This window comes from Amphibalanus amphitrite, unplaced genomic scaffold (genome assembly GCF_019059575.1).
Source record: "Amphibalanus amphitrite isolate SeventyFive unplaced genomic scaffold, NRLGWU_Aamphi_draft 000382F_arrow, whole genome shotgun sequence".
Taxonomy (NCBI): domain Eukaryota; kingdom Metazoa; phylum Arthropoda; class Thecostraca; order Balanomorpha; family Balanidae; genus Amphibalanus; species Amphibalanus amphitrite.
The window spans coordinates 436,164-463,660 of record NW_024881876.1 but is presented as its reverse complement, the minus strand read 5'-3'; the positions used below and the strand labels follow the sequence as shown (position 1 = coordinate 463,660).

The following is a 27,497-nucleotide window of genomic DNA, read 5'->3' as shown; positions in this document are numbered from 1 at the left end:
GTTGTATCTGTCTGTGTGTGTACGTCCGTCCTGTGTGTGTGTCCGTGTACACCCGTCCCAGGTGTATCTGTCTGTGTGGGACCGGGAGGACGCCGCGCCAGCGGGCGGCCGGCAGAGTCCGTCAGCCGGAGGAACACACAGACACACCGGACGGGTGTACACGGTCAGCGGGCGGCCGGCAGAGTCCGTCAGGCGGACACTAACGCCGCGCCCGCGGCGGGGCGCCCGATGTTTGCAACAGCCGCCGTCAGACCGGTGTGGAATGCCACTGTTTTGATCGGCGCTGATCGGAGGAATGTACCCGCCGCGCGGCACGGCAGCACCACCGCGCCCGGCGGACGGCGGGGTGCCGGCGTTAGCGCCGCGGGGACAGCCGGGCTCCACCTCAGCACACCGAGCCGGTATGGGCGCCTCTGGGCGTTATGTTGTGGCGTGTCGTTTGAGACGGTAGACATTTGCTTAGGCTAGGGATATTTTGCAGTAGTTGAACGCATCTCTCTGGGTAGGTACTACACCTTTGCTCGTTTGGGGGTACATCTGTATCTGTTGGACGGACGGACGTTCAGTGTGTCACCGTTTCCGCGAGCTCGGGCACCTGGCGTGTCGTCGGACCGTCCACGATGGCCAACACACGCTCTCACTTACAACACATGATGTATTGAACCGACACAAAACATGTACACACGCATTAAAGGTTGTAACGCGAACATAAACGATAGCGCTATGGCTCTGATAGTCATTCTGGCATCATATATCACTAGTCGGCCGCTGCAGGTGAGTTGTACAATGCACGCACTGGCGCTCTGTCGCTCGTCCTCTCTCTGACTCTCTCTCTCTCTCTCTCTCTCTCTCTCTCTCTCTCTCTCTCTCTCTCTCTCCCTCTCTCTCTCTCTCTCTCTCTCTCTCGCTCTCACGCTCTGTCACGCCGGTGAGGATGGCGGGTTTCTATGTACTAATGAGCCGCCCACACTACGGCGCGCTGCCCGGTGCCGACTGCGGCCTAGGAACATTCACTGCGGTAACAGCTCAGACAAACATAACGAGGACTGAGTCAAAATGGCTAGGCACCGGCGATTTATACATACACAGGCCGAACTGAAACGTTACATGTCAAGCTGAGAAAAAGCTTCTATTGCAAACTTGACGATCTCGTGAAGCCCAAAATTGAAGCAACAAATGCAATTTTTAGTAGGACAGGATAGCATCAAATCTAGCAAGCATTTCATCAAATTCAAATCTAGACACATCCCTACGAAAGGTAACAACATCACACCAGCCTGCTGCGACTCGGCTAGTGACAACCGGCGCGGTCCGCAATAAATGCACGGCGGCGGGTCGACCTGTCCCCTGCTGCAGAGTACGACGGAGCCCCGCGGCGGCGAGTGGACCCGTCCCCGCTGCAGAGTACCAGGAGCCCCGCGGCGGCGTACCGTCGAGCGCCGCTGACACCGGAAGTGTCCCGCCGCTCGGAGATCGTCCATCGAGTGGCCGCCGCCGCACCCGTCTTCATTAGCCCATTCAGAGCCACTGGGGCGCAGCGGGGGCGCCGAGGGTCGCCCCTGCGCCGGCAGCTGAGCCGAGCAGGGGGCGGTGACTGACAGGGACCGCGGAGCGACCCGTCAGGTTCGGACGACACCGCCGGAACACCCGAGACCGGCGTCCGTCCCAGCTCCTGTCGGTGGACTGTGGGATCCGGCGGGGACCGGCTGAGACCGCCGGACAGCGGCACTATCACAGATAAGATGTCTTTGGTAGACCCGGCTAGCAGCCCGAAACGCCAGCACGGCAGCCTGCGGACGGGAGAGCAGAGGCGTCAGAGAGGCGGTCGCACCGGCGCCCTCAGTCGTGACGGTCACACCGACTGCCGCGCGGTCCGGGCCCGGGCTGAGCCCTCGGGCCCTGTGGCGCAGTGCGGGGCCTGCGGGTGTCGGCCGACCCCGCGTTCTGTCGCGCCCTGACAGGGTCAAGACGGATCGCCCGCCGGGGCCGCGGACAGCGCTCGGCGGCCACAGGCAGCGTGCAGTCATTACGCCATCTGCACAGTCATTGTGCCCATGTCGTCAGCAAGCTTTATTGCTTTAATTTAAGACACTGGGATTTCGTGTAAGTTACACGGTGTTTACTCTAGCCTAATTTATGAGCCGGCCCAGGAATTATGGTGCGCAGTCGGCGTGCCCCACGGAACACGCTATTATACAAATTGAAGATAATTGAAGGAACATTTAAACAGCTGGCGCTAAAGCAATAGGCTTCAGAGGAAATTCAGATCACGGCAGAGCTAGAAACAATGCAAAACACCCGCCCGGGTCCCGTCTATCCCCTGCTGCGACTACTTACGTTGTTTATAGGCTAGTTTTGCACATTTTCAGAATTTCCTCCTCCTCCTCAGCCGCGATAGTGGCGTGGTTGTACAGACCCTGTGCCATCAGACGTGTCGCCAGCACCGGCTTCTGGCCGGAGCTCTTCTTGATCTTGGCGCGCTTGTTCTGGAACCAGATCTTGATCTGGGACTCGTTGAGGCCGAGCTGCTGGGCCAGGTCCTGGCGGCGCTTCTCCGAGAGGTAGCGGTTCTCGTCGAACTCTCGCTTCAGCCGGTCCAGCTGCTCGGTAGTGAAGGCCGTCCGCGGCCGCTTCTCGTCCGACGACTTGGGCTTCTTGGTGCGCCGTGACCGCGGGCCTGCGGAGAGACGGCGCGCGTTAAAGGGACGCTGGCCCACCGGTGGAGGCGGTTTGTGAGGGATTCATGGTCACTATCATATGAGGCACGCTTGGAAATGTATTCAGACAGTGGCGGAAGTGCGTTTTTACCGGTGACGCTCCGAGTGGACGGCCACTGGCCGCGCGCCGCGCCGCATTCCGCTCCCGATCTGGTGTCATCCGTTCACATTCCACGGTGACAATCTGCCGCGGTGGCCGTGTCAGCCCGGCCTTCATGGGACCGCCGCTCGGCAAAAAACGGCCCATTGCCGGAGCTAAACACCCCCGTCACCGAGTCCGCCGGCCGACCTCGACCGCTGCAGTCGGGCCAGCGCAGCGCGTCCGAGCTGCCAGCGCCGACGTCTTAATCCCATCCGGTGTGAAATGGAATCGCGGTCGGCTTAGGCGGGCTGTTTTGTAATCTGGCTGTTGCTGTTGTGTGGTCCGTTCGTCTGTGCGGAGACCACAGAGGCGGCGGCGGCGGCTGTTTTTACTGCGCGCCCAGCCGTGTAATAGCCGGCCGGACCGGCGCGGCGCGCGCCCGCCGCGCCGGCGGACCTCGGACGGAGCTCGGACGGACCCCGGACGGACCCCGTACGGAGCTCGGACGGACCCCGGCCGGACCTCGGACAGACCTCGGACTGAGCTCGGACGGACCGAGGACGGACCTCGGACAGACCTCAGATGGCTCGAACAGACCTCGGACAGACCTCAGAGGGCTGGGACAGACCTCGGACGGACCCCGGGCGGAGGGTCTGGCCCTCCCCGAGGAGAGCTGCACGCGCGGCCTTTGACGGCCGAGCTGGGCCGCGCAGCTCCAACTCCGCGGCCGTGCAGGTGACGGCTCAGAGTGTGTCGTGTGAGCCGCTCAGAGGCGGCGGACGGTGGACTGAGCGTCGGGCCGGGGACACAGCCCACAGTACCGGCCCACTGACACGGCCCACAGTACATACCGGCCCACAGTACCGGCCTAGAGCCACGGCCCGGCCCGGCGGCGGCCAGCTATGCGCCCCGGACGGCTGTGGACGGCCCGGCTGGTATGCCGCTCGGGGACGGGGCCAGTCCGGTCCTCTGGCCGGGCCGTTACACAGACGGCCGGGAGGGATTCCCACGCCGGGTGACGGCTGTCTGTCACCGGTAACCGATCCGTGGGAGCCGCTGTCGGGGCGCCGGGGGTGGTCCCCATTGAGGACCGCTCGGTCCGGCCCTGTGACGGTGACGGTGGGCAGAGTGGTGTACCGTCCGACCGACACCCACGGAGACCCGGCTCAGCAGTGGCCGGCGTTTGGCCGCCGCCACCGGGCGCTAATGAACTCATCGTGCACCAGCACCAGGGGCGCCGGCACCAGCCGGGCGGGGTCCGGCGCGATGGTGACTTCCGCCGACCGCCGCCGCTGCCGCACGGTCGATGTTGCGTGCGTCGGGGCCGTCGGTCGCTCGTGGCGCCTCGCGCGCCGACCCGACGGTGGTCGTCGCCGACAGCGACGACCTAACGCCACCGGGTGTTGGGGGCTGCGGCGACCTGACCACGCGACACGGAGTCAGGGAGAGCAGGCAGACGGCGGCGGCGGGAGACCGATACGTGCTCGGAGCGGTCGGACGCGCGGACCGCCGGAAGGGGCGCTGGGAACGGCGTCGATACGCCGCCGTTTATTAACTGTCGGTGTCAATCTGATAGTGTCACCGGTGCGGGGTCGTCCGACAGAGAGGGAGAGTTGGAGAGAGGCGAGAGAGAGGGAGAGAGGCTGAGTGAGTTCAGGTCCGCGGAGAGGGCTGATCAGTGGAGGCTCCCGAGCAGGACACCCGCACACCGTACCGCCCAGCCGACCCGAGTTTCACTGACGCTGGTACTGGTTGTATTGACAGTGTTGGACTGATGGGTGTGACTCGGACCCGAGCTGAGCGTCATCAACCACATCAACCGATACAATATAGCATAGAGCTGGCAGAGCTTCACAGTCGAGTACTGCAGCACCAGTCGGTACCAGTCGGCAGCAGCCGGCACCAGTCACTCGCCCACATCTCGATACCGCCGGACGCCCGGTCGCTGATGTGCCGATTAACGCCCATCCGGGCGCAGAATCAATTAAACACCCTTCATGCAGCTTCATCGCGTTCATAAATCGCGCTGCGGCGGGGCGGCTGTGGCCCGACTCCGGCCCGGCTCCGGCCCGGTCGGGGCCGCCCCTGCCAGTCGTGATCCGCCGACCGCCCTGCACGCGGCGGCAAAAACGGCGCACTGGCGACGTGGGTCGGCCGGCGGACGCCACTGGTCGCTGGTGGTCCCGCCGCGGTAGCCGCCGCCCGCCGCCGCCCGCCGCCGCCCGCCGCCGCCCACCGCCGAGCGGCCAGCAGGGCGGGCGGCCGCAACGGAGAGGCGGTGAGGCTTTTATCAGTCATATTATAGGTAAAACATTTAATCAAGTAGGGTTAAATATCCGACTTTTTATCGAAGAAGCGTGTCCTATTCGATGAAGTGTACACTCAGTACAGCTCTGTGTCTGTGCCCAGTGGCGGAAAAGCTGTGTGCTGGGGCCAAAAGCTGCGTCTGTGCCCAGTCCCTGCATGGCGGGGAAGCTGTGTGCTGGGGCCAAAAGCTAACTGCTGGGGCCAAAAGCCCATGAGGCGTGAAACATGCGAAATCACCGTGCCCTCAGTCCACCCTGGGGGTACTGACCGGGTCCTCAGCCCCCCCCCCCCCCGTAGGTGACTGGTCCCTCAGTCCGACTTCCCCCAGGTGATCGGAGAGCAGTCGAGCCTCACGGACAGCGACCACCTAGCAGGGGCCTCGGCAGGCAGACCGCCGCCGCCGCCGCCGCGCCGCCGACACGCGCCAGCAGTGCGGCCGTCCGCGGGGCACTATCGAAACTGCGCCGTTTGTTTAATCAAAAGCACGACTCACTCTTCAGAAAACATCTGCCTCTTTCTCGTGATCGATAATGGAGGGTTGGAGAGGTTGGTCTTTCAATCAACTCGTAATCTATTCATTGTGGAATGTGTGAACTATGGAGCGGAACTGAATAAATTCACAGTGCCATTTCCCGGCCGACTTTCTCCCTGCGGAACACCCTTCCCCACTGTCTCAATTTTGCGCCATTAATTCCGCGTTATTTGACTCGGCTATTGTTTTCGCGCCAGGCGAATGTAAATTTAATCCAATTCCAGTTTCAACTATGTCGAATGTGTCAATTTCGCGGCGATCGGAATGTGGGCGGGGAGCGCCGGGTGCCGACTGGGCGCTCCGTTTGGACACTGCTATTGGCGCCGACTGAGCCGTGTGTCAGGATGGGTCTATCGCAGTCGCAGGCCAACAAAGGCCGGTGACGCTGCCCCCGATAGAAAAAAAAAAAACAATGAACATTCTGGTGAGACGGCTGGAACAAATGCTACTCGAAAAGCCGTGTAATTTACTTAAAGGAACGCATTCTAGAGCCGTTGAAGGAACGGGATCACAATAACCGCATTCATAGATTAGCTCGAGTTATTTTGGTTACTTTCGTGAGCATTCTGATCAATTGCAAATTGTTCTGTCAAGGGACATGGATCATTAAATGGTTGTTAAATTGACAATTTATCGTACAAATAGTAACTACCCATTTATGTGAAAACGTAAGCGCAATTTAAATAAATAATGGCCCACAAGGCAAATACAATGTTATTGTTTACCGTTTGCTTGCATGTGGGCTTTCTGTGGGATGCATAAAGATTATTTAGATATAACACAGGATAATAATGTCACACTTTATTTCTCAAAATTGCATTCATGATTTTTCACCGTTATTTTGCAATTCTGTCTCTGTCTCTGTCTGTCTGTCTGTCTGTCTGTCTATCTGTCTGTTTCTCTCTCCCTCTCTCCCTCCCTCTCTCTCTCTCTCTCTCTCTCTCTCTCTCTCTCTCTCTCTCTCTCTCCCAGTACGGAAGGGTTTAAGCGTTCCGTCAATAGGCCTACCGCCCCTCCCCGTGGTATTACCAGAGACATTCACCTGAGATTTACCGCTCTGCGCGGTGGGGTATTTTCACACGCCGGACACTGGTCAGGACACGGCCGTCAAGTGGCCATCCCGGCCGGGTTCCGGTCCTCCTCCCCTGCCCCTCTGTCCCCGAGCGCCGCGCTCTGCCCGGAGAATGTCACCACCGCGGCCGGGACCCAATAAATTACCGACAATGAGACTTTTACCGGCCACAGTGGAGTCGGACGCTGTTAGCGCTCTGGAAATGAGCCACAACAGCGGTGAGCCAAATCACCCGCCGCGCTTTCACGTCAGGAATTTTGATTGGTAAACAGAGACCAGGAGCGCTAAATGAAGAAAAATGCCACTGAAAGTGGTGTCGCCAGCTCACGATTGCGGCTGCCGTGGTGCGTTGGGCACGATTGATACGCACTATAAACAACAGCTGATCACGCGCCGCACACGGTATCACGGTGTGCGTGAGAGAAGAGCCGCAGCTCTGTCGGCGCGCTTTGACCCGGCCGTGTTATTAGCGCGTGCTCCGTGCTCTGGTCGGATAATTCACTAACGGCGGCGCACTCGCATTCGTCAGCTCCTGGACAGCTCGCCGAGCTGAAATCACCTCGCGAGGAAATGTCCAATGCGGCGAATGGCACATCATTCACCAATAGCAATTTCCTGTGACCTTGGTGTCACCGGCCCGGGGTCAGGCCAAAGTTCAGCCGTGGTTGTGAAGTACGGTGGTGATTGTTATGACCTGGCCTTTCACTCGGTGTCCGACTGAGGTTTGGGCAGCTGAAGGCGCCGGATAGAAGTTAGTCGTCCAGTCGGCCAGCCATCAGCCACATCAGGCAGTGCCGGGTCAGACCCGGAAACTGGACACTGGACCTGGACAACTGGACATCAGCGGCAGTGTCGCGTCAATCCTAGGAACTAGACCGGTCATCAGACACAGCAGCTGCCCCGCTCAGTCCGGATGGGTGCTGAGACTGCCACCAGTGAGCGCGGAGGTTTACCCGCGCGGTGCACACTGCACACTGCACAGTCTGACCCGCACACCAGCACTCCCGCAACCCCCCGCCGCGCCCGATCGTGTTATCTCGACTTACACCGGCGATCAGCTGCGAGAGATCACCATTTCGCCACCAAATGGCCGACGAATAACTTTATTTCAACCAGCCTCCGCCGCTAATTATTTGTAATGATGCAAAAAGCGATCAAACCGCCCCTCAACTGCGTCCTTAAACTTTAATTGCCGCTGGTCGGAGCGCTTTATTGTGGATTTAGCCATTGTTTGTAACGAGCCGGTGCCAAAACGGGCGGCGTTATTGCCTGGGAGGCGCTCGACGGTACAGCCGTGGCAATTTGTGAGTGGCCCAGTCTCTTCATTAAATGTGGAATACGGACGAGCCTGCACGCCAGAGGCGCTCGTAAAGGGACGCGCCGCTGCGGACGGCCAGTCGGCGCGCCGCTGCGGACGGCCAGTCGGCGCGCCGCTGCGGACGGCCAGTCGGCGCGCCGCTCGGCCTCAGTTTACGGCCGGACAGAGTGTGGGCACCGGGCCCGTGCCGGACGGGTCCTGTCGATGACGACTGGCGCACAGAGCAGTGACGGCGCGGGACGCGGGAGGCGCTCAGTCCCACCTCCCCCGGGCCCCGCCGCTGGGCCGCGCTCCCAGTGATGACGTTATGACGGCACTGGGTCGTGTCACACGCCGAGATAAATGGTCGCCGCTAAAGCACCCATTAGCGGCAACATCTGGCCGCTGTTCGATTAGCATATTTCCGCTGTTGCACACCGGTGCGCCGAGCTCGCGCCGGTCGTAGGAGGGTGGCTGGCGCTGGCCTCCGGGTCGGCAGACGGCGCCGGCCCCCCTGACCTGCAGGTCGGCCAGCACCGGCAGACGGGGCGGAGTGCCGGCCCGACCAGATGGAGCGCCCGGCGCCAGCTGGCTGCACATGCAAATCAAAGTGGCGCTAATGCGAAATGGTTGTGAAGCACGGCGATCACGCGCCGGGGCGTAACTGGCGATAGTCGGCCGGCGTAACTGGGCGTAACTGGCGATAGTCGGCCGGCGTAACTGGGCGTAACTGGCGATAGGAGCCGGCGGCGGGCCTCGGCCGTGGGAGTGAGACGCTTCCCAGCCGTACCGGTCACCGGGAGAGGACTGGCGCGGCCGTACCCGGCCCACAGGCCGGCCCCGGGAGGGGCAGTGGGCCGGGAGGGGGCAGTGGGCCGGGAGGGGCAGTGGGCCGGGAGGGGCAGTGGGCCGGGAGGGGCAGTGGGCCGGCCCCGGGAGGGGGCAGTGGGCCGGCACCAGTGGCCCCGGCACCAGTGCCGCTGGCACCATATCGTCAGCGGGTGGGCGGCGTCCGATGGTGTCCGGTGCACGGGGGCGCCCTCAGCCGATGTGTTGTTCCAACAGCGGCGAGGGCGGGCCCGTCTTCCCCGGCGCCACCGCCAATTTCCCGAACATTACCGCCGAATAGTCGATGAGCACTCCACCCGTGTGTAGCAGCCCACCCCGCTGAATGTTGCATTGTGCCGGTTGAAAGGGGCCGTGTCGGGCGGGCCGGCCGGCAGCGTGTACCGGCCGCGCCGCGCTTTTCTGGCCGGCGGACGGGGCTCCTACCGGGCGGCGGGCTCGGCTCGGAGCCGGCAATAAGTCAGTGTGAAATTCGGGACCACACGGAGACGGGCGGGCCGGCCCGCGAGGGGCGGGTCGGGCCGGGCCGGAGAGCGCACAGTGGCACCGAGCTCGTTAGGACGCGGCGGTGACGGCCCGACAGGGACACGGCGGCATGTGACGCCTCGCCCGCAACATCAGTAGCCGGATACCTACTGGTGGCGAGTAGCGGAAGGTGTCTGTAATAAGCCGATTCTTCCTCTCAAGTAAGCGCCCACGTTTTACAATGTAGCACCTCGAGGCTCATTAACGGCGGATTCATTGGCGGATGTGGCGGCCGATTGTCGGTCGGTCGGTAACGGAACATGACGGCAGCTGGGAGTCCGTCGCGGCGGTCGGCGTCCGCTGAGACTGCAGCATGCAAATGAGCGGCGCGCGGCGGCGTGGCGCGTGCGCCGGCGCCGCGGCACAGGTCACAGGTGACCGCCGGCGCCCTGCCGGCCATTCATGAAACGCGCTCAGCGCGGGCGCGCCGACAGGCGGCAGTGAGTCGCTGCCGGACTGCGGGGTGGCGCGGGTCTCTGAGGGTACCGGAGCTGGGTCCGGCGCGGGGAGAGGCGGCGGTCGGGAGCTGCCGGACTGCCCTGGTTGCCCCGCTGGCTGACCGGACGGACGGGCGGGCTGCGATGGCCGACCCGTGGTGGTCTAATCGGCTTAGTGGCCGGCTGTGGAGCTGCTCCGGCGAGCTGGCCGGCCGGCGCGGCGGGCTGCAGCCGCGGCCGGCAGCCGCCGCCGCCCGGACCACCCAGGTGGCCGGCCGGCCGGCCGCTGACTCAGCAGTCAGCACTCAGCAGTCAGCAGTCAGTCGCCGGCCCGGGCGGGCAGATCCGCGGAGCAGAATCGGACGCCAATGGACATATCAGCAGCGGGCCTGGACCTAACCTGGTCAGTCCCAGCGCGTCGCTGGCGGCGCTCCAGCCGGAGAATATCGCTCATTACCCACCGTTGTACGACTTTGCAGCAGACGCGGGCGGCAAAGGTTCAGCGTCGTGGGTGGCACTTACAAATGTTTGTGTTCTTTCCGGCTCCGGAAACTGTGAGTCATCATCGCCCAGAATTGAGGTGCACACTGCGGCTATGCTGCCATGTGTTCAATGTAATGTTTCAATTCATACGTATTTACTGTTAGGGTGCGACCGCAATAGAGACAAGGTTCCGACGAGGTATGCAATATTCTACCGCCCAAGAATTAATTTAAAAAGTCGCTAAAATGTTTGCCGATAAAATGGCATTAAAGGCCAACGGTATTCATCGTTGAGATTCAATGTTTGCCAGTAAGCCGGCAGCTCATCCCGAATTTAGGATTCACTATAGCCCATTGAAAACCGAGGCCTGCATTGTGACCATCTGTTGTGTCTTGTTGCACGTTTAGCGCAGGCAGCGTCATGTAAAATGCAAGGCGCAGTACACGTCCCTCCGTGTTCGGCGCACCGTTAGCTTCGAATCCGTCTGCCAGTCGTGCCGGTAGATACGAGTCCGGGGGTCCGCGATACGGGGGTCTGGCCTGGTCTGGTCAGAGGTCTCGTCTGGGTCTGACCTCAGGGTAACGCCAACAGAAAACCGCCCCGCAGCACCCTCAGTCCGGCAGCAACCTCAGTACCCTCAGCCCGGCAGCACCCCCAGCCCCGCAGCACCCCCAGCCCCGCAGCACCCTCGGTCCGGCAGCAACCTCAGCAGTCCGGCAGCACCCGCAGCACTCTCAGTCCCGGAGCACTCCAGTCCCACAGCGCTACCCCGCAGCACCCTCAGTCCGGCAGCACCCTCAGTCCCGCAGCACCCTCAGCTCGGCAGCACCCTCAGCCCCGCAGCGCCACCCCGCAGCACCCTCAGCCCGGCAGCACCCTCAGCCCCGCAGCACCCCCAGTCCCGCTGCACCCTCAGCTCGGCAGCACCCCCAGCCCCGCAGCACCCTCAGTCCGGTAGCATCCCCAGCCCCGCAGCACCCTCAGCCCGGCAGTACCCTCAGCCCCCGCAGCACCCTCAGCCCGGCAGCAGCGCCGCCCCGAGCTAGTGCGGCTGGTCAGCGCGCAGCGTGCACGGAGTTTCGCCGGCTGGACATGCCGCTATGCGGTGGGGTGTTTTGTCGGGTGGTTAAATTCAAACCGGGAATTATTCGCTGTTTTTGACGTCCTTCAGCAGCGGTGCTATTATTGCCCGTCTAGCTGTGCCTCAGTTTCCAAATGACCTGCTTCACTTGCCAGGAGCGTGTCCACAAGTGGATAAACAAAATCGTCCACTGTGCCCCGAAATTGCCGGTTGGTTCCGACAAAGCCGATCGGCTATCCCCAGCGGCCACTCGTCGGCGCTCGACAGGCGGAAAAGCGCATCTAGATAACATACAATTTCCAATTTGTCCGTGCGGCGCGACGCACAATGGCGGACCAGCAGCGTTCGAGCGGGCCGACCACACCGCTCGGGCGGGTCGCCCGTCCGCCGCAGACCGCCGCCCGGACTGCCCACCCGCCCGATACGGGGCGCCGGCGCAGACCGCCGCCCGGGCTGCCCACCCGCCCGATACGGGGCGCCGTACCGGCCCGACGGCTGCTGCGACCCCTGAACACGGCCAACTGTTATGTTAAGGCTTCCGTGCCCAGCTGGGATCGGTGCGCCGATCGGCGGCGCCCGGCCACCGCTCGGCCACCGCTGGTCCGCGTGTCGCGCTAACCGATACGGCACCCGGCCGGCCGGCCGACACGTGTTCTGTCCACCGCACGAGCCCGCGAGCCGCGGGTCAGCACGGCGCCGCGCCGGCCCATGGCAGAGACAAGCAGTTGTCGCCGGCGCCCCCCGGCTCCGATGATAATTTCGGCTAGCGGTGCGCCGGCGACACAGTCACGTGACCTGATCGGGTATGTTGTTTCCGACGGCGAAGACGGGAAAATAACGGTATCGTAAATCTAAGCAGGACGCGGGGTCGGTCGTGTGTCCGGGACTGTCGGACACGGTCGCGGACACGGTCGCGGACACGGTCCGAATGGCGAGCGCCCTATCGCCGAGATATTCAGCAGCTGGCCCGTGCGCCGGGCGCCGGACGGGAGGAAATGTGGAGAGAGAGAGGCGGACACTGCACCGGCCAGGAGTCTGGCTCAAAAACCAGCGAACTGGGGACTTTGCCAGTCGGACAGCCTGGTCAGACTACGGGGGTGGGACGACCTGCGATTTAATGGGTATATGTGACACTTGACATGAAAGCTTGGAGTGATGAAAAACTATGGTTTTTGTATTTATTTACCTTCATTTGTTATTTCCTCCTTTGTTTAGCCCGTTTGGTGAGCGCGGTCCCGTAGGGTAGGACCGGGGGTCTCAGTACCGCGGGGTTTGCCCTGTCCAGGTCAGTCCGACTCCGACCGCAGGCCGAGGCCTGCGCCCTGCCAGGGCTCCCGTAAGGCCTGGCTCAGCTTCTGCTGCTGTGGCTGAATCACCAGTACCCACACCACTGCGACTGCAGCAGTGCACTAGTACGATACTAACAGGCTTCCCACAACGTGAAACATTTCTAACCTTCAATATTCCTCTGGGAAGTACAAAATCAGTCCACCCTCTGCAGCTCTGAATAGATCCTTCGGGGGTACTCATTTTCGATATGAACTGTGGAGTGTGGACTTCTCGACAAATATTTTCACCTTCCATGTTTTGCGTTTCGAATTTTATTTTATTGTTTATTAATTGGGGCTATAGGGCGTGCTGACTACTAAGATCATTTTGCGCCCATGAATTTGATTTTAACAATACCTATACTCACCAAAGGAGTGAACGGCAAACTGACAATTAATTAACCCCGGATATCGCTTTTTTACCAAAAGTGAGAAGATCCGAGCAGAGTAGGTACCTATAAAGAAAATCGGGTATTTTATTTATCTCATTTTGTCCCATTTATTTATACCCATTCCATTTTATCTGGATGACTTATAGGGTAGGTTCTATTTTCTTTTTATATATAAAAACTATGATATTGAATTGTGACGAGCTCAGCCAATTTCATATACCTAATATGTTTTTTAAGTTATATGTGTCAGAAAATGCATACCAAAAAACTTAGTTTGGGTAAAAAAGTAAAAAAAAACTTTGTTTAAAAGTTAGTCTAAAGCTAGTTTAAAAGTATATGGTTGCTACTAAGATGCAAGGAATCTTTAGAAACAGAAATGGCGCAGTTGTGACACAAATCAAACGTGTTCGTGAGCGATGCCGATGACATCTTGTAATATAAAAAAGGATGCTGATTGCCTGATTGGTTCACTGAGTCCATGAGCAGTATCACCTACTCAATTACAAGGTTGCGGTAATGTGTTTATGCGCAGGAACTTATGTCCTCACGGATGGGATTTTGGAACATCGGGAAACACCCTAAGCTTTTTGGACCTGTTCTGGCCTCCGCATCGAAAAACGCTCGATATGAAAGGTTGAAGGGAAAGCTATAGACTACCTGTCCCCACAATCGGTTTAGCATTTTGTCTTATGGATTACGTGTGAGGCTCATTTGAAAAAGGAACATTGAACAAATTGAAACATAGGAGCCCTATGGGTCGGGATAGTAGTTTTTGAGCGCCTATTTGGTCTAGTGCTATCAACTGTTACTGGCTACCCCTGGGTCCGAGAGTCGGATTACTTTCCCAGGGTACCTAGCCGTACGTTTGCGCCATAAGCGATCTACTGAATGTGCCGGGGTCTACGGGGACGCGGTCCGGACAGCTGACATCACCTGATCTCACCGGCAGGGTCTCCAACTGGCCGTGGGAGTGGGACATGGTAGTAGAGCTGCCACATGGCCGGTACGCTCCAGCCACAGTGCAGTGACCATTGCAAGTAGTGAGAGGATCGGGAAGAGAAAAGGCGCGGGCTAGCTCATACAGACAAGGCGACCGAACGCGGCGCTGATGACTCTGTAGTCTGCAGCACATATGACGGTATACGTGCAGGAGGCTAACAGAACACTTCAATATCAGTCTGTGTCTATTTTATGTTCTAAACACACATAGAAGGGACCGGCTCATTAGCAGGAAGGGTGCTCCTGGACAGTGAACAGAGGGGGGGGGGGGGGGGAGGTCATAAAGTAGCACACAGCCACAGTGGACAGCGAACTCGTAATGTGATATTGATTATTGGGCACAGAATATTGTGACACTACGTTCATAATAACGAGACGCAGGATCAGGTGCCCGTGGTGGGGACAACAGAGTGTTTAATCCCTGCATTGTGGACGTGGACAGCAGCGGCGAAGTCGGCAACAGCACCAAAACTCCTGAGCTGACCATAACGGAAAACCCGACAGGATGGCAGCTCCATGCAATATATATTACCTTTTGCTGCCCACATTGACGGTGCGCCCAGCAACCAGAAGGGAAGAGTACATAAATCCGGCGATCAGGGGACGTGGACTAGTAGTGAGGAGTAAACCCGGCGAGCAGCAGGGCACGGTGCAAAGCGAGTCCCAGTGACCAGCATGGGACGGCGACCAGCGGAGCCAGCGATCAGCAGTGAACGGTGGACTGATCACTCAGCCACCATCAGGGGACGGTGGAAATCGAGTCGCGGTGGCCAACAGGGAACGGCGGACCTAACGACCAGCAGTGGACGGTGGTCGGTGGACTTAGCGACCAGCAGTGGACGGTGGTCGGTGGACTTAGCGACCAACAGTGGACGGTGGTCGGTGGACTTAGCGACACCAGCAGTGGACGGTGGTCGGTGGACTTAGCGACCAGCAGTGGAGAGCGGACCCCGGCGAATAGCAGTGAGGGCATGGGTACATAACGACCCCCCGCCAACACATTCTTGAACCCCAGCACATACGAACTGGGTCGATCGTGCCCTCAGCAGTGGCCAGCGTGGAGCGGCGGCACCGGGCGTGGAGCGGCGGCGCCCACGCCCGCTGGGGCCGGGAACCCCGACCGGTCCACCGGCCGACCGGACCGGACGACACCTGGACGGACCGGCGCCGGTACAACGGAGAGCGGCACACTCGGAGCGACGGTCGGCGTTACCGGCACCGGGTCACCGCGGGTCACAGGGGTCGCCGTGGGTCACCCCGGGTCACAGGGGTCGCCGCGGGTCACCGTGTGCCAGTGGAGCCAGTGACAACTACCGAGAGGCACAGCGGCCAACGACGAAACGAGCACGACCTGAATCAACTGAATAAAGTCGCCGCCACAGCCAGTGCAACCATACGGGGCAGGCTACGGTTCCAATATTTCCGCCACCACTCCCTCAGACCAGTCAGCGAGTTGCCGCCGACCGGCCCCCTTCCCGGCACCCCCGGGTGGGCTGTGACTTACCTGACGAGGGTCGGTCCGAGTAGCGCGTGCAGTACACCCAGGCCGGCCAGACCATCTTCTCCTCGGGCGGCAGCGGCGGGTTGGCCAACACCTGCGGGTCGGAGGTGGCTGGCGGCGGCGGCGGCTTCCGCAGGTCGACGGGCCGCGCTGTCCCGGCGGCGGCGGCGGCGGCGGCTGCCCGCCGCGGCAGCGCCGAGAGGGTCGGCAGCCGCGGCAGGCACGGCGGCCGGCCGAAGTCGGGGCGCAGGATGTTCTCGATGGAGAAGGGCAGCGGCCGGTGCGGCGGGCGCGGTGACAGGGCGCCGGGGCTGGTCGGGCCGGGGCTGGCGCTGAACGAGCGCTCGCTGTGCGGCGGCGTCGGCGGCAGCGGCGGGCAGACGAACAGGCGCGGCGAGCCGGCCGAGCTGGCACTGGGCGCCGGGCTGACCGGGCCCACACTCAGCGGCGAGGCCGGCAGCGGCATGGTGCTGCTACACATGGGGCGGCGGCGGCGACCCGCTGGCGCGGCGGCGGACAGCGCGAATGAAGAGCCACCGGCCGGCCAGGGGCGGCCCGCCCGAGACGTCATCATTAGCCGCAGGCTCCGCCCGCCGCCGACCGGCGAGCCAATCAGAGGGGGCGTTACAACGGCTGGTCGGCCGCTGATTGGCGGAGCGCAGACGCCGCCGCCGGAGGGAGGAGCTCCCGGCCGTCAGACAACGTGGGATATCGTTTGGCCGGATCACTCTATTGGGCAGCTTATTAACAGATTTCGTCGTACATGTCTATTATGCATGTGATAAGCTACAGCCTTCGCGGATGGTTTGCAGCAAATGCAGCGTTTTGTCTCGTCGGACTGAATCACTTTAGTGATTTTTTAAATACTGAATGAGGTATTTTATGGCATGGCTACTTTGTCGTGCACTCAATACCTATTTGGCGTGTGGACCAGCAAACAGATGTTAGTTCTGCAAATGCAATTAGTGAATGGCGAATTGCCCTGGGTAAAATGGAAATTGAAACGCATTTACCTCCCTAACGATGGGCCATGCATGAATAATAATCATATTAAACATGACGGCTGCCATACATCATAGGTACCTGGCTGTTGGGTTAGACAGCGCTGAAATAAATATTGGCGCCATCTTCTCAAAAGAATAGAAATGCATTGAATGCTACTTTTCATTAAACGAAAATCCTGCAAAGTAACAATTAAAAAATATTAGGTAGGTAGCAATGCAACCACGAACGATAAACCTGCTGTGCTAATGTTATGTTTTCACCTATTTTAATTTGATTGTGACGTTAGTCAGTGAATTAAGAAAAAACTGGTTGCAATAGCCGTTTTCAGTTTTCACGACGGCCATATGATACACATTTAGTGCAGATTACGTGCATATTTGGTGTAAATTTGGTCAAATTAGATTCCTTGTTTCTTAATAACAGATTCAGATTATCAATAGAATAGGTATTAAAAGAAAGGCTGTTTGTTTGAGTTGCACAGATGCTTATAAAAAATCTCATCTTTCAAATTATCAGACATTATTTTCGATTAAAGCACACACAAATCCATGATAGAGACATTTGTTAATTGTTATAAAAGAGATTAGGTGCAGATCATAGGTGGCGGAACGGGGGGGGGGGCACCGGGGCACCGTGCCCCTTTGATTTTGGCATCTTATCATTATCCCTATGGGCGTTGCATGGAAAGAATGGGACCAAAAGTCGACAGTGACACCCCCCCTTAATTGAAAGTGTTCCGCCGCCACTGGTGCAGATTTGGTCAAATAAGGTGCATTCGTAAGATAGCCCGCCGTGAAAACGACTATTATCAACTAGAGCACCCATTATAAAATCATCAGTTGTCCAACACAATGGCCGTTTTCACGACGAGTCATCTGACGAATGCAGTAAACTTGACCAAATCTAACATTTCTTTTACAGCAAATAAAAACCATGAATTTATTTCAATGCTTTAATCGAAAATAACGTGCCTGATAATTTGCTAAATCAGGCATACGAGTATAAGGAACTAGTGCAGAAGACTAAGCCGAACACTACTAAGAATCAAATGTGAGTCAAATTTGATCAGATCGCACCAAATGTGACCAAATGTGTGCCAGATAACCGCTGTGAAAACGGCTCATAGCCAGCAGTCATATTGTTTATTATATAGTAGATAAGCATGCGTATTGCGCACAGTTCAAAGGAATGGTTCATAAAAATGGTTTGTTAACATTTTTGAATTGCTCATCACATGCATGCGCATTGCGCAGGTATCTGACAGCGGTCCACGTATGAACTTGAGCATAGGCCTTCAGACTGGCACATGCGACCAATGAGTGCGACCGTAGCCTGGACCATGCACCACTAAATAAATGTTTTCATTGAGCGCTTTACTGGGCATAGTTATTCGTCTATCTCTTTGTTTTAGTTATCTTTTCTATCGTCTTCTACATCTTTATTTTCTTTGTTACCTATCTGGTGTGAATATAACGTTGCATAGCATATGCCAGTTTGCTTGCTCTTATGTAATTGGCCATAATGATAAAAACTTCTATCGCTTGGGCAAATTGATTAGTGAAGTGTCCAAAATATGTAACAAGGTCATCGCTTGTATGCAGTCAAGTATGTTCAATATCCCCCTGAGTCTAGTTCATTTGGTTCTATAATGGAACACATCAAGAGAGATTGCATCACTGATTTAGCCTGATAGTGAAGTTCAGTTCCGCACGTTTGTCCAAGCTGCTTGGAAAGTGATGACAGTGCACGAGCATTGGGCAGTTAGCAGTCACACCAGTGTTTATAAATGGAGGCGGAGCTGGTTCGCCTATTGCACAGCACTGTTTATCTGATGTGTGTGTCTACGACTGCTCGGACGACTCTGCGGCCAAGCGCTCTTTTTAGAGCGCAAGTCCGCCCAGTCCGACCAAACAACGCAGTTTCTGAACCGATCCGGGACCTCACACCTCCACCTGCAGTCTCTGAACCGACCCGGGACCTCACACCTCCACCTGCAGTCTCTGAACCGACCCGGGACCTCACACCTCCACCTGCAGTCTCTGAGCCGACCCGGGACCTCACACCTCCACCTGCAGTCTCTGAACCGACCCTGCAGTCTCTGAACCGACCCTGCAGTCTCTGAACCGACCCTGCAGTCTCTGAACCGACCCGGGACCTCACACCTCCACCTGCAGTCTCTGAACCGACCCTGCAGTCTCTGAACCGACCCTGCAGTCTCTGAACCGACCCGGGACCTCACACCTCCACCTGCAGTCTCTGAACCGACCCGGGACCTCACACCTCCACCTGCAGTCTCTGAACCGACCCGGGACCTCACACCTCCACCTGCAGTCTCTGAGCCGACCCGGGACCTCACACCTCCACCTGCAGTCTCTGAGCCGACCCGGGACCTCACACCTCCACCTGCAGTCTCTGAACCGACCCGGGACCTCACACCTCCACCTGCAGTCTCTGAGCCGACCCGGGACCTCACACCTCCACCTGCAGTCTCTGAACCGACCCGGGACCTCACAGCTTCACCGGGGGTAGATGGTGGCACACCGACGCCTCTCTCAGGAACCCGGCTGCTCCCACAGTCGCCAGCCTGCTCTCAGCTCTCACAGTAGTCAGTCTACTCTCACAGTAGTCAGCCTGCTCTCTGAGGGACCAGCCTGCTCTCACAGTAGTCAGCCTGCTCCCACAGTAGTCAGCCTACTCTCGCACGTGACGAAAGGCATTAATAGCCGCAAGTATATTGCGGATGTCCTTAATACAGTATAGTATAATACAGTAATATTAATAATAATACTTAACACAGTATATTAATACAGTATCTCGCAGGGCCACCTTGCCGCCCTCTCCTTGCCCCGCCATCCCGTCATGCAGCGCTACGGGGCCCTCTTCTACCGACCGACGCCGGGGTATCGCGTCATTAACGACGCTTATAAACCCTCACTGCACTGGGGAAACACAGCGGCACCACTGTTCTCGGGGTGCAGGCCGGCGCCGCATGCGACCGGCTCCCACGCTCCTTATCACCTTCGGCCGACAGAGACAGATACTCAGGGGTCACCTAACTATGACCGGCTCCAGAGACACCTGTAGTTCTCGCATTAACCATTATGAAACGTAAAAGGAACGCTTCTGCTTAGGTCGGAGCTGAATAGAGCGGCAAGTGAAGTATTTTCTCAAATTTAAGAGTGGCATCCTGTGGCGCGCGAACCTGAGGCTGCTACTGTAGGTACGAACACAGGAACCCCAACTCCATCCGTCTGTCCTATCCCGAGTAGCAGCTGTGTTCTGATGTGAACTGGAGTTTGTACAGGTGCGAGCAGAAACAGCGGCACCGTGGCCACTCGGCGTCGACCTGCTTCAACCCCGGCCTGAGCGGAGAGGTCGGCAGGACATCACCCGGGACCCGACCCTTCTCTCGGCTTTGGGTCGCCCTGCCGCTCTGATGTGTCTGTGCGTGAAACAAAAGCGACACGTGCCGGCGAGCTGGAGGTGCCGCGGGCCCGCACAGAGTTTGCCTGTCGGTCGTTCTTCAATCGGGCGGTGAGAGGATGGAATGGGCTACCGCTGAGTGCGAGAATCGCGTCTTCTCTTCCTGAATCCTGTTTTTAAAAAAAGTGTATCGCAGATGCCTTTTAAAGGGGAATATAAATGTGGATTGATAGGTTAACTGCTTTTACTTGCATGTTACATGACGTGGAACGCTGAATACCCATTTGATGGATGTATTCCTAGATATATGATATGATGATGATGTGATGCCGGAGCCACACCATGGCCCGTGCCGCCGGCGCCCGGCTGTCCCCGGTGCCGGGCTGGTGCCGGCGGCGCCCGGCTGTCCACGGTACCGGGCTGGTGCCGGACTGGTGCCGGGCTGGTGCCGGGCTGGTGCCGCCGCCATTCCCCGTGTCCCCTGTGCCGGCAGGCCGCCGCTGTTACCATTGATAGGCCACAGCGCCGCCGGTGATAATGGTGATCTATCGCCCTTGTACCGCGGGTTGATCGCCAGCCAAACAGACGGCTCAGCACAACAGCCGCCAACGGCAATACGCGGCGAAACGCAGCGGCGCCGAGCGGAGGATGCAAATTGGACCGGTTGCAGTAATGGGCTGGCAATGAGCCCTGTGTGAAGCGGCGCAGCTGGGAGCCGGGCGCGGCCCTGCAGCCGAGTCCCGCAGTGGTACTCTAGAGGTGATGCAGCGTGAGTTTCGGAACAACTCTTCTGTCTTGTGATAGGTAAATGCGTGACTTCTTACATCAATGAAGAGGAACGTGTCTACATAGGTGGCTAGCAAAAGCTGGGTGTGTCTCATTCGTCATCGAATTATCACCAAGGTTAACTATTTAACCGGAATTTGAACTACGAAGGAAGGAGTGTGCGCATAGTTAAAGGGACCCTCCCATCTTCAAAAAAGTAATGAATAGACATAAAAGTGATGTATACCGTGGTTCAGAAAGAGTAAGAATGAATATCTACTAAATATCAGATATTCAGATAATTCAGATATAATACTTTTATTTTTGTTTATTTTTGGAGCCCCCGGTGTTCCTATGACGTCACTTGGAAGCAATAATTTGGTATAAAGTGCGACAGTTGTTGCGCACAATGTAGTATACGAGTATACCTACCACCTAAGAAACTATTGTCAGGTTTTAGTAAAGGTTTTAGTATAAGATTTTAAAATCGCTTGATCTGCGCTGACGTCACAAAGCCTAAAGGGGCATTCAAATGCATTAGACCCTTAAGGCCACCGCACACTATCCATTCGGCCGGTTCATTCGGTCGTTACAGCGGCGATTTTCTCGCGCGAGTGTCTATATCGGCCGAATGGCCGAATCGCTTAGAGCAGAAATATCGTCGTTGAAATATCGCCTAAACTGTTGTAACCGAATTCCAAGAGCGCAAGTAATGAATGTTTTATAATGAATATTGGAAAAGACCAAATAGAATCCAGCTTCATATATTTAGTGCATCGTTCAAAAAAGAAACAAAATTATAGGTTAATTGCAGTTTGAGTAGGTAGCTTGCTTGATAATGAAAACAAATTGGCTGTTAGAAATGTTTAAACATTGAGCAAAGTACACCGACTATTGAGATCTAAATGGTCTGAGCATATCGCAAGCGATTAACCAAACTTAGCAACATTAATGTGCATTGTATTGATGCTCTGGGACCAAAAGATTTAGTTATCAGCATGCTGAGCCACCAAACAACCCGTACACACTTCAACTAGCCATCGCGATACTGTACTTCAAGCTGGCACTCCAGAGGGTGCAGGAGAGACGCAGACCCTTGGTCCGGCGCATGGGGTCAGCGACGTGCTGCAGCGCCGAGACGAGCTGGGCGAGCACGCCAACCGAGAGCAGGAGCTTCGGCTCAACGACCCCCAGCGACACAGGTTCAGTATTTCCGACTGAGCTAGGGAGCCTTCAGCCTCCTACTAGCACAGATCGAGGGCCAGATCACCCGCTCGACCACCACCTTCCTCCAGCCGGTGAGCGCACCGCTGCGGCTGGCGATTACACTCCACTATCTGGCGTCGGGGGCTGAATTTTCCGCTCTGGCGCCGAGCTACCGGCTCGCGGAGTCGACCACGCGCGCGTTGGTGTACATCTGTTGCGCGATCGTGAACGTCCGCGGTGCAGTGTACCTGCCGGAGCCGACGGAGGAGACGTCGCGCGCCAGTGAGCGGAAGTTCCGGGAGCGATGGCTTTTTTCGAACCGCTTTTACACACTGACCGAAAGCCAGGTCGGCATCATTCAACGGTTTAGCCACCTGTTGTACACTTTGAAGTGCTGCGAGCGTTTCGACTGGGCACGGCTGCTCCTTGCGGACACTGGTGATGCCGGCACCGACCGCTCCAGAGACGGGGCTGGCCCGAGCGCCGGCCTTGGAGCTGGTGCTGCTTGCCGGGGCGCCGGCCCCGGGGACAGAGCTGGTGCGCCGGCCGTTTGCGGTTCAGCTGGTGCCTCATCGTCCAGGAAGACTCGTGTTTCATGAAACTGGCTTGTTGTGTACCGCTTGAATGAGATCCACTTCTCCGACCCAACTGAAAACATAGGGACTTTGTTAATTTTGAACGCCACCTGTTGTGCTGCTGGGCCCACGACCCGCGTCATCGTTTTAGCCCGAGTCATCCATCCTCTTGGGTCCAGCCCACCTCGAGTGAGGCCACTGCAATGGCGTGTTTATACTTTATAGGTATATTGGTAATGACACTCGGTGCACCCTCCACACCAGCTGAGCCGACAGTAGATGTCGCCTCTGCTGCCTGCTGGGAGACGCGCGCGCCATCTAAAGGCGGGTTGGTGGAACAGCTATCAAAGGTCCGCTCATCACACTGAAATGTGTACAACTGTACACAAAGTTGGATCTGCACTGGTTGGAGTGGACACATCTACCTGGTTCATTGACCCGGCAGAGAAGAAAACTATCACTATTGTGAAATATCTCTGGGGAATAAATGATACACAAAACAGTATTGAATGGTGAATAGCTACTACAGAAAGGACAGGTGGCTATTTTTATATTTGTTCAGTGCCATTACATTTTATTTAACATAAAATGAGCTCCTGTACAGAGCAGACAAAAACACACAAAAAACACATTCAGCATGCTGATCTCACAACTCTTTCAATGCAAATATTGCATGCAAGTGTTTGTGTGCATCCCATAAAGCCTCCAGACTTTTCTTTCATGGCCCTACGTTTGACACAACCAACATCTTGATCTGGCAGAAACACAGAAAAAGGAAAAAATACTCTGAAAAATGGAATTTCTATTATACTTTGACAACTCAGATTTTGAATTATGGCACTTCTTGTACCATAAGAAAGAGTTGTGCTCAACACTTTCACCAACCATGCAATTAAGTACCTACATATCTAATATGTGACACATTAGTGCGACAGTAGCCTGTTGGAGGCAATGTGAATGAAATGATAAATGAAAACCCAGATTGCATGGTAAGAACATTATATAAGAACATTACAGGTACTTTCAATGACTTTGACTTGCAAGGTTTGAATTTTGATTAAATAACTAGGTGCCGAGCATTACGCGCAGCGTAATAAATCAAGTTTCATCAAAATCGGCCCAGTAGCGGCCGAGTTATGGCCAGAATAAATTTGGCGTCTCCTCCTGGCCGGCGGTGCCCTGTTCCGGTATTCATTGCCAAAGGTCAGTGACCTTCCGGCTCTGATTTTGCTCAGTTTTCGCAGCGAACAATCTGAGCCTACGGCGCGTGCTCTCTGATCGGCGCCGGCCGCGGCCCAAAATGCCGCAGAGATGCGCCCGCCACGTGCAAACCGCCGAGCGCACCCCCACCAAAATTTAATACGACAAACAGATGCACGCGTCCGACTTAAGTCCAAAATTTCACCGCCGTAGCCCGCACCGTTCCGGAGCAATAGCCCGCCAAGCGTGACTGACGCGTTACATACATACATACATACATACGGACGTTTTGATTTTTATATATGTGAATTTAAGAATAGCTCCTTGAAACCTAGAACAATTGTGTCCAGCATTTCAAGTTAACTGGCAAAAGCAGAAAATATTTGCTTATATGGATAATAAATGGCCATTTTCCAAGAATACCTACTGTGGCATTGAGTAGTAGACAAATTTATGCCCACTGACTATGTATAATCATGGCAAATGGAGAAAATGGGGAAATGGAAATTGAAATTGAAATGAATAGTGGAGCAGAGATGGTTGAAAGTTGAAACCAATATTTAAACAACATTTCAATCTGAATCACATATGCAATTGACAAAATACATAACACAGATATTCATTCGAATAGGGGAGAGTGGGGCAAAGCGGCCACCCTAACGTTTCTAACGATGCCGACGCTTGAATTTTAAACTTGGAAAGATTCTTTCTATACGAATGTGATCCCTATTAAATTGTCTTTTATTCCAACTGCGTTTCATTTCCAAAGGCGTTCACATATGGGAGATATTGACAAAACTTTAAACCTATAGCATATTGGCCACTTTGCCCCATCCCTGAGGCAAAGCGGCCACTGGCGACTTCTCAAGTCCCGATATGAGAAACAGAATAGTTGCCTCATGCACGACTAGGGTATTTGATGGTGACAAGGTTTAAGGGAAGATGGATGTTTACTTTGTTATCTTCCCACCTATTGCTAAACAAAGAAAGAATTTTCTTGGAAAAACATTTAATTGCATAATTTGGTAACTCATGTAACCGAAAAGTGGCCAAGATGAATGCATGACGACACATTTGAATATAAATAATGTTTTTATCCAGATGGAAACAACTTATGGCCAATTGGGGGCTGGCCACTTTGCCCCGGCCGCTTTGCCCCGCGCATACCGCCCGAGACAAAAATATTCCAGCTCAGCTATTAGTGGGGTAAAAAGCATTAAAATTGGTAGAAGGCATATACGATAACCACGCAATGCATGGACAAAAACGCTTATAAAAATTCCAAACGGTTATGGAATAAAATAACATTTAAAAATTGTAAACATAATTGGTAACCTGGCAAGAAATGCTTTCCCGTGTTTCACAGAACAATGGCGATGGGCCTGAAACCCCGGTCTGGCTCATTCGAACGACCGCAAAGAGAAGTATAATTGGAAATCATAAATTGGAACTGACGCCAGCTGTGGAGGGCTAAAACGATGGATGGCCGCTTTGCCCCGGGTGGCCGCTTTGCCCCACTCTCCCCTACTTACTTCATTTCCATCGCAAACAACTCCACACCACACGAGCCCCTCACATCGAAAATGATTGGAATGTAAACAACACTTGTCAAGGTTGTATGAAAACAATATGGCGGCTGTTGATTTTCGGCCGCTAAATGACTGCTTCGGCGAGAAAAGTTCAACCGGTCGAACTTTTTTTCGGTCGTCGCGTGAACATCGCTTGGGCCGAATGCCTGAATAATATGGGCCGAATGCACCGTCGTTGGTTCGTTGTTTCGGCCGATATAAAGACTCGCGCGAGAAAATCGCTGCTGTAACGGCCGAATGAACCGGCCGAATGGCTAGTGTGCGGTGGCCTTTAGAATCCGAAAACTGCAGAATTCGAAATTAGATATCGCCGAATTAAAGCATCGGTCGATGCTGCGAGTGCCCAAACCGGTAGTTGCCAGCCAGGGACCGCAATTTGGCTATCACAACTAGAAACTCATGTTAAGGTGGGATAGTCACTTTAACATATCTACAGTCTACACATATGCACAAACACATGTGTGCATGCTTACATATGTGCAGCTCATACACATGTACGTTATTAGTCAATGTTCGATTGGTATGAAGCGTATGTTGGTACACTTTCAAGCTAGTCAATAACAAGCTCTACATATGTATGTCTATCGTCTATGCTTAAACCTTTGCAATAGATATTGTCTTCTTAATGCAGGCATAAATCTAAAGATCACTTGGGGATGCTGACATAAAAAAGTACCAAACACATTTCAACAAATGTCTCGGTACACATATAGGTACTCAAATTGTACACAGTTACTGGTAATGCCAGTTGCAGAAAATTTGGTAATGATACCAAACCAAAAACAAACAAAATAATAATAAAAAATGCCAAAAACCAAACTAACTTATAAAAAATTCAAGTTGGTAGACTTCGTGCCAAATTACAGTGCCACCGGTCCGCCGCTGAGGTGCTTCCACGTACTCGTGCGCCCGAGTGGAAGCACCTCAGCCGCGGAATGTACGAGTGTATATATTCGAGGTACGAGGAATTGGACCGAGCCATGAATATCATACGATATACCAGTCTTCAGCGCAATCGACCCAGTCACTGGTGACTGTAGGTTGTTGCAAACAGAACAATGCTGACACCGGGGATTCGCTGTGGTCACTTAAAGGCGCCAGGGCGGTCGAATGCGTGGAAAAAAGACTGGTTGGTGCTATACAAATATCGTGTGTCCTTTGAGGCCAGCTGGGATGTTTGATCGTTTGTCAATCATCAAACGGCTGTGCACGTAAGCTCGTGCACGGTTATGACGATTGCCTGCAGGGTTCCTGTTATAGTTCAGAACACTATAACGAAACGTGACGCTGAATCAGAGTGTCCAGTACTTTTGTATGGTCAGACAAGGCAACATTAGCAATATGAATATATTACATATATGAGCGACGCAGAGCACAGAGTGAGACTTTTCTCAAACTCCTCGTATGGCCTTATGCATTTGATGCATTGATGCATTAGGCCTGCACTACAACCGCTAAGAAAAGATGTTATATGTACTCGCTGTTGTCGCAGTTAAAACCACAACAGGGCCTGCTCCGCTGGCTGCTGCTCCTTCAGTACACGCCGGTCATAGAGCCGTCACTGCAGTTTTTGCCGCCACATGCTAATGACGCGCCGGCCGAGAGGCGCCATTTTTGGCGCGGCGGCGGCCAACGCGGAGCACTGTGCGCCCAGCAGAGTCTCCATAGACCAGAACCGTTAATCGGTCCCTATCGCGTCATCTGAGCCGTCCGCCTCTGCCCCCCCCCCCCCTCTGCCCAGACGTACACACACACAGACTCATCATTACAGGCTAAAAGAGGCTGAGGGTCGGGAGCACAGATAGGATCGAGACGGCCGGCCGCGCACTGTTGTGACATGGCTGGAGAAGGAGAGAGCGCGGGAGGGGCGGGGCAGAGGGAGGCGACGGCGAGTCACTACGTGCTGATCCGCGGACCACCCACGGCGGCCCAGAATTATTTATGACTGACGGCTTTAAAACGGCCGAAAAACTACGGCGGCGCCCGCTCACTCAACGGGCCGTAAAAGTTATCGCACCTGGGGGAGACGTTTGGCTGGCCGGGGAGCTGGAGGGGGGGGGGGGGTGATGATTGATGTCCAGAGATCGCCGTGCATCAGCCGACAGTTCTGTCCGCTGCCGGGTGGGCCGCCGGCG

General features: G+C 55.9%; 1 protein-coding gene and 1 long non-coding RNA gene across 3 annotated transcripts; both read right to left on the bottom strand.

Moving 5' to 3' along the window:
* Positions 1-637: 637 nt before the first annotated feature.
* Positions 638-16,131, bottom strand: LOC122390110 (homeobox protein engrailed-1-B-like). 2 transcript variants are annotated; one of them, XM_043382769.1, is made up of 3 exons: positions 15,603-16,131; positions 2,338-2,677; positions 638-1,790 (listed from the first exon to the last, which is right to left on the bottom strand). In XM_043382769.1, exons 1-2 carry the CDS (start codon positions 16,078-16,080, stop codon positions 2,343-2,345), a joined length of 813 nt encoding a protein of 270 aa, XP_043238704.1. In that variant the 5' UTR covers positions 16,081-16,131; the 3' UTR covers positions 638-1,790; positions 2,338-2,342. The 2 variants fall into 2 exon arrangements, with proteins under 2 accessions (XP_043238704.1, XP_043238705.1); XM_043382770.1 differs by having other exon boundaries at positions 2,417-2,677; positions 15,603-16,120.
* Positions 16,132-21,540: 5,409 nt separating this feature from the next.
* On the bottom strand, positions 21,541-25,603 carry LOC122390112. The gene is made up of 2 exons (XR_006258091.1): positions 25,306-25,603; positions 21,541-22,646 (listed from the first exon to the last, which is right to left on the bottom strand). It is a non-coding gene; the product is annotated as an uncharacterized LOC122390112 (long non-coding RNA).
* Positions 25,604-27,497: the final 1,894 nt, after the last annotated feature.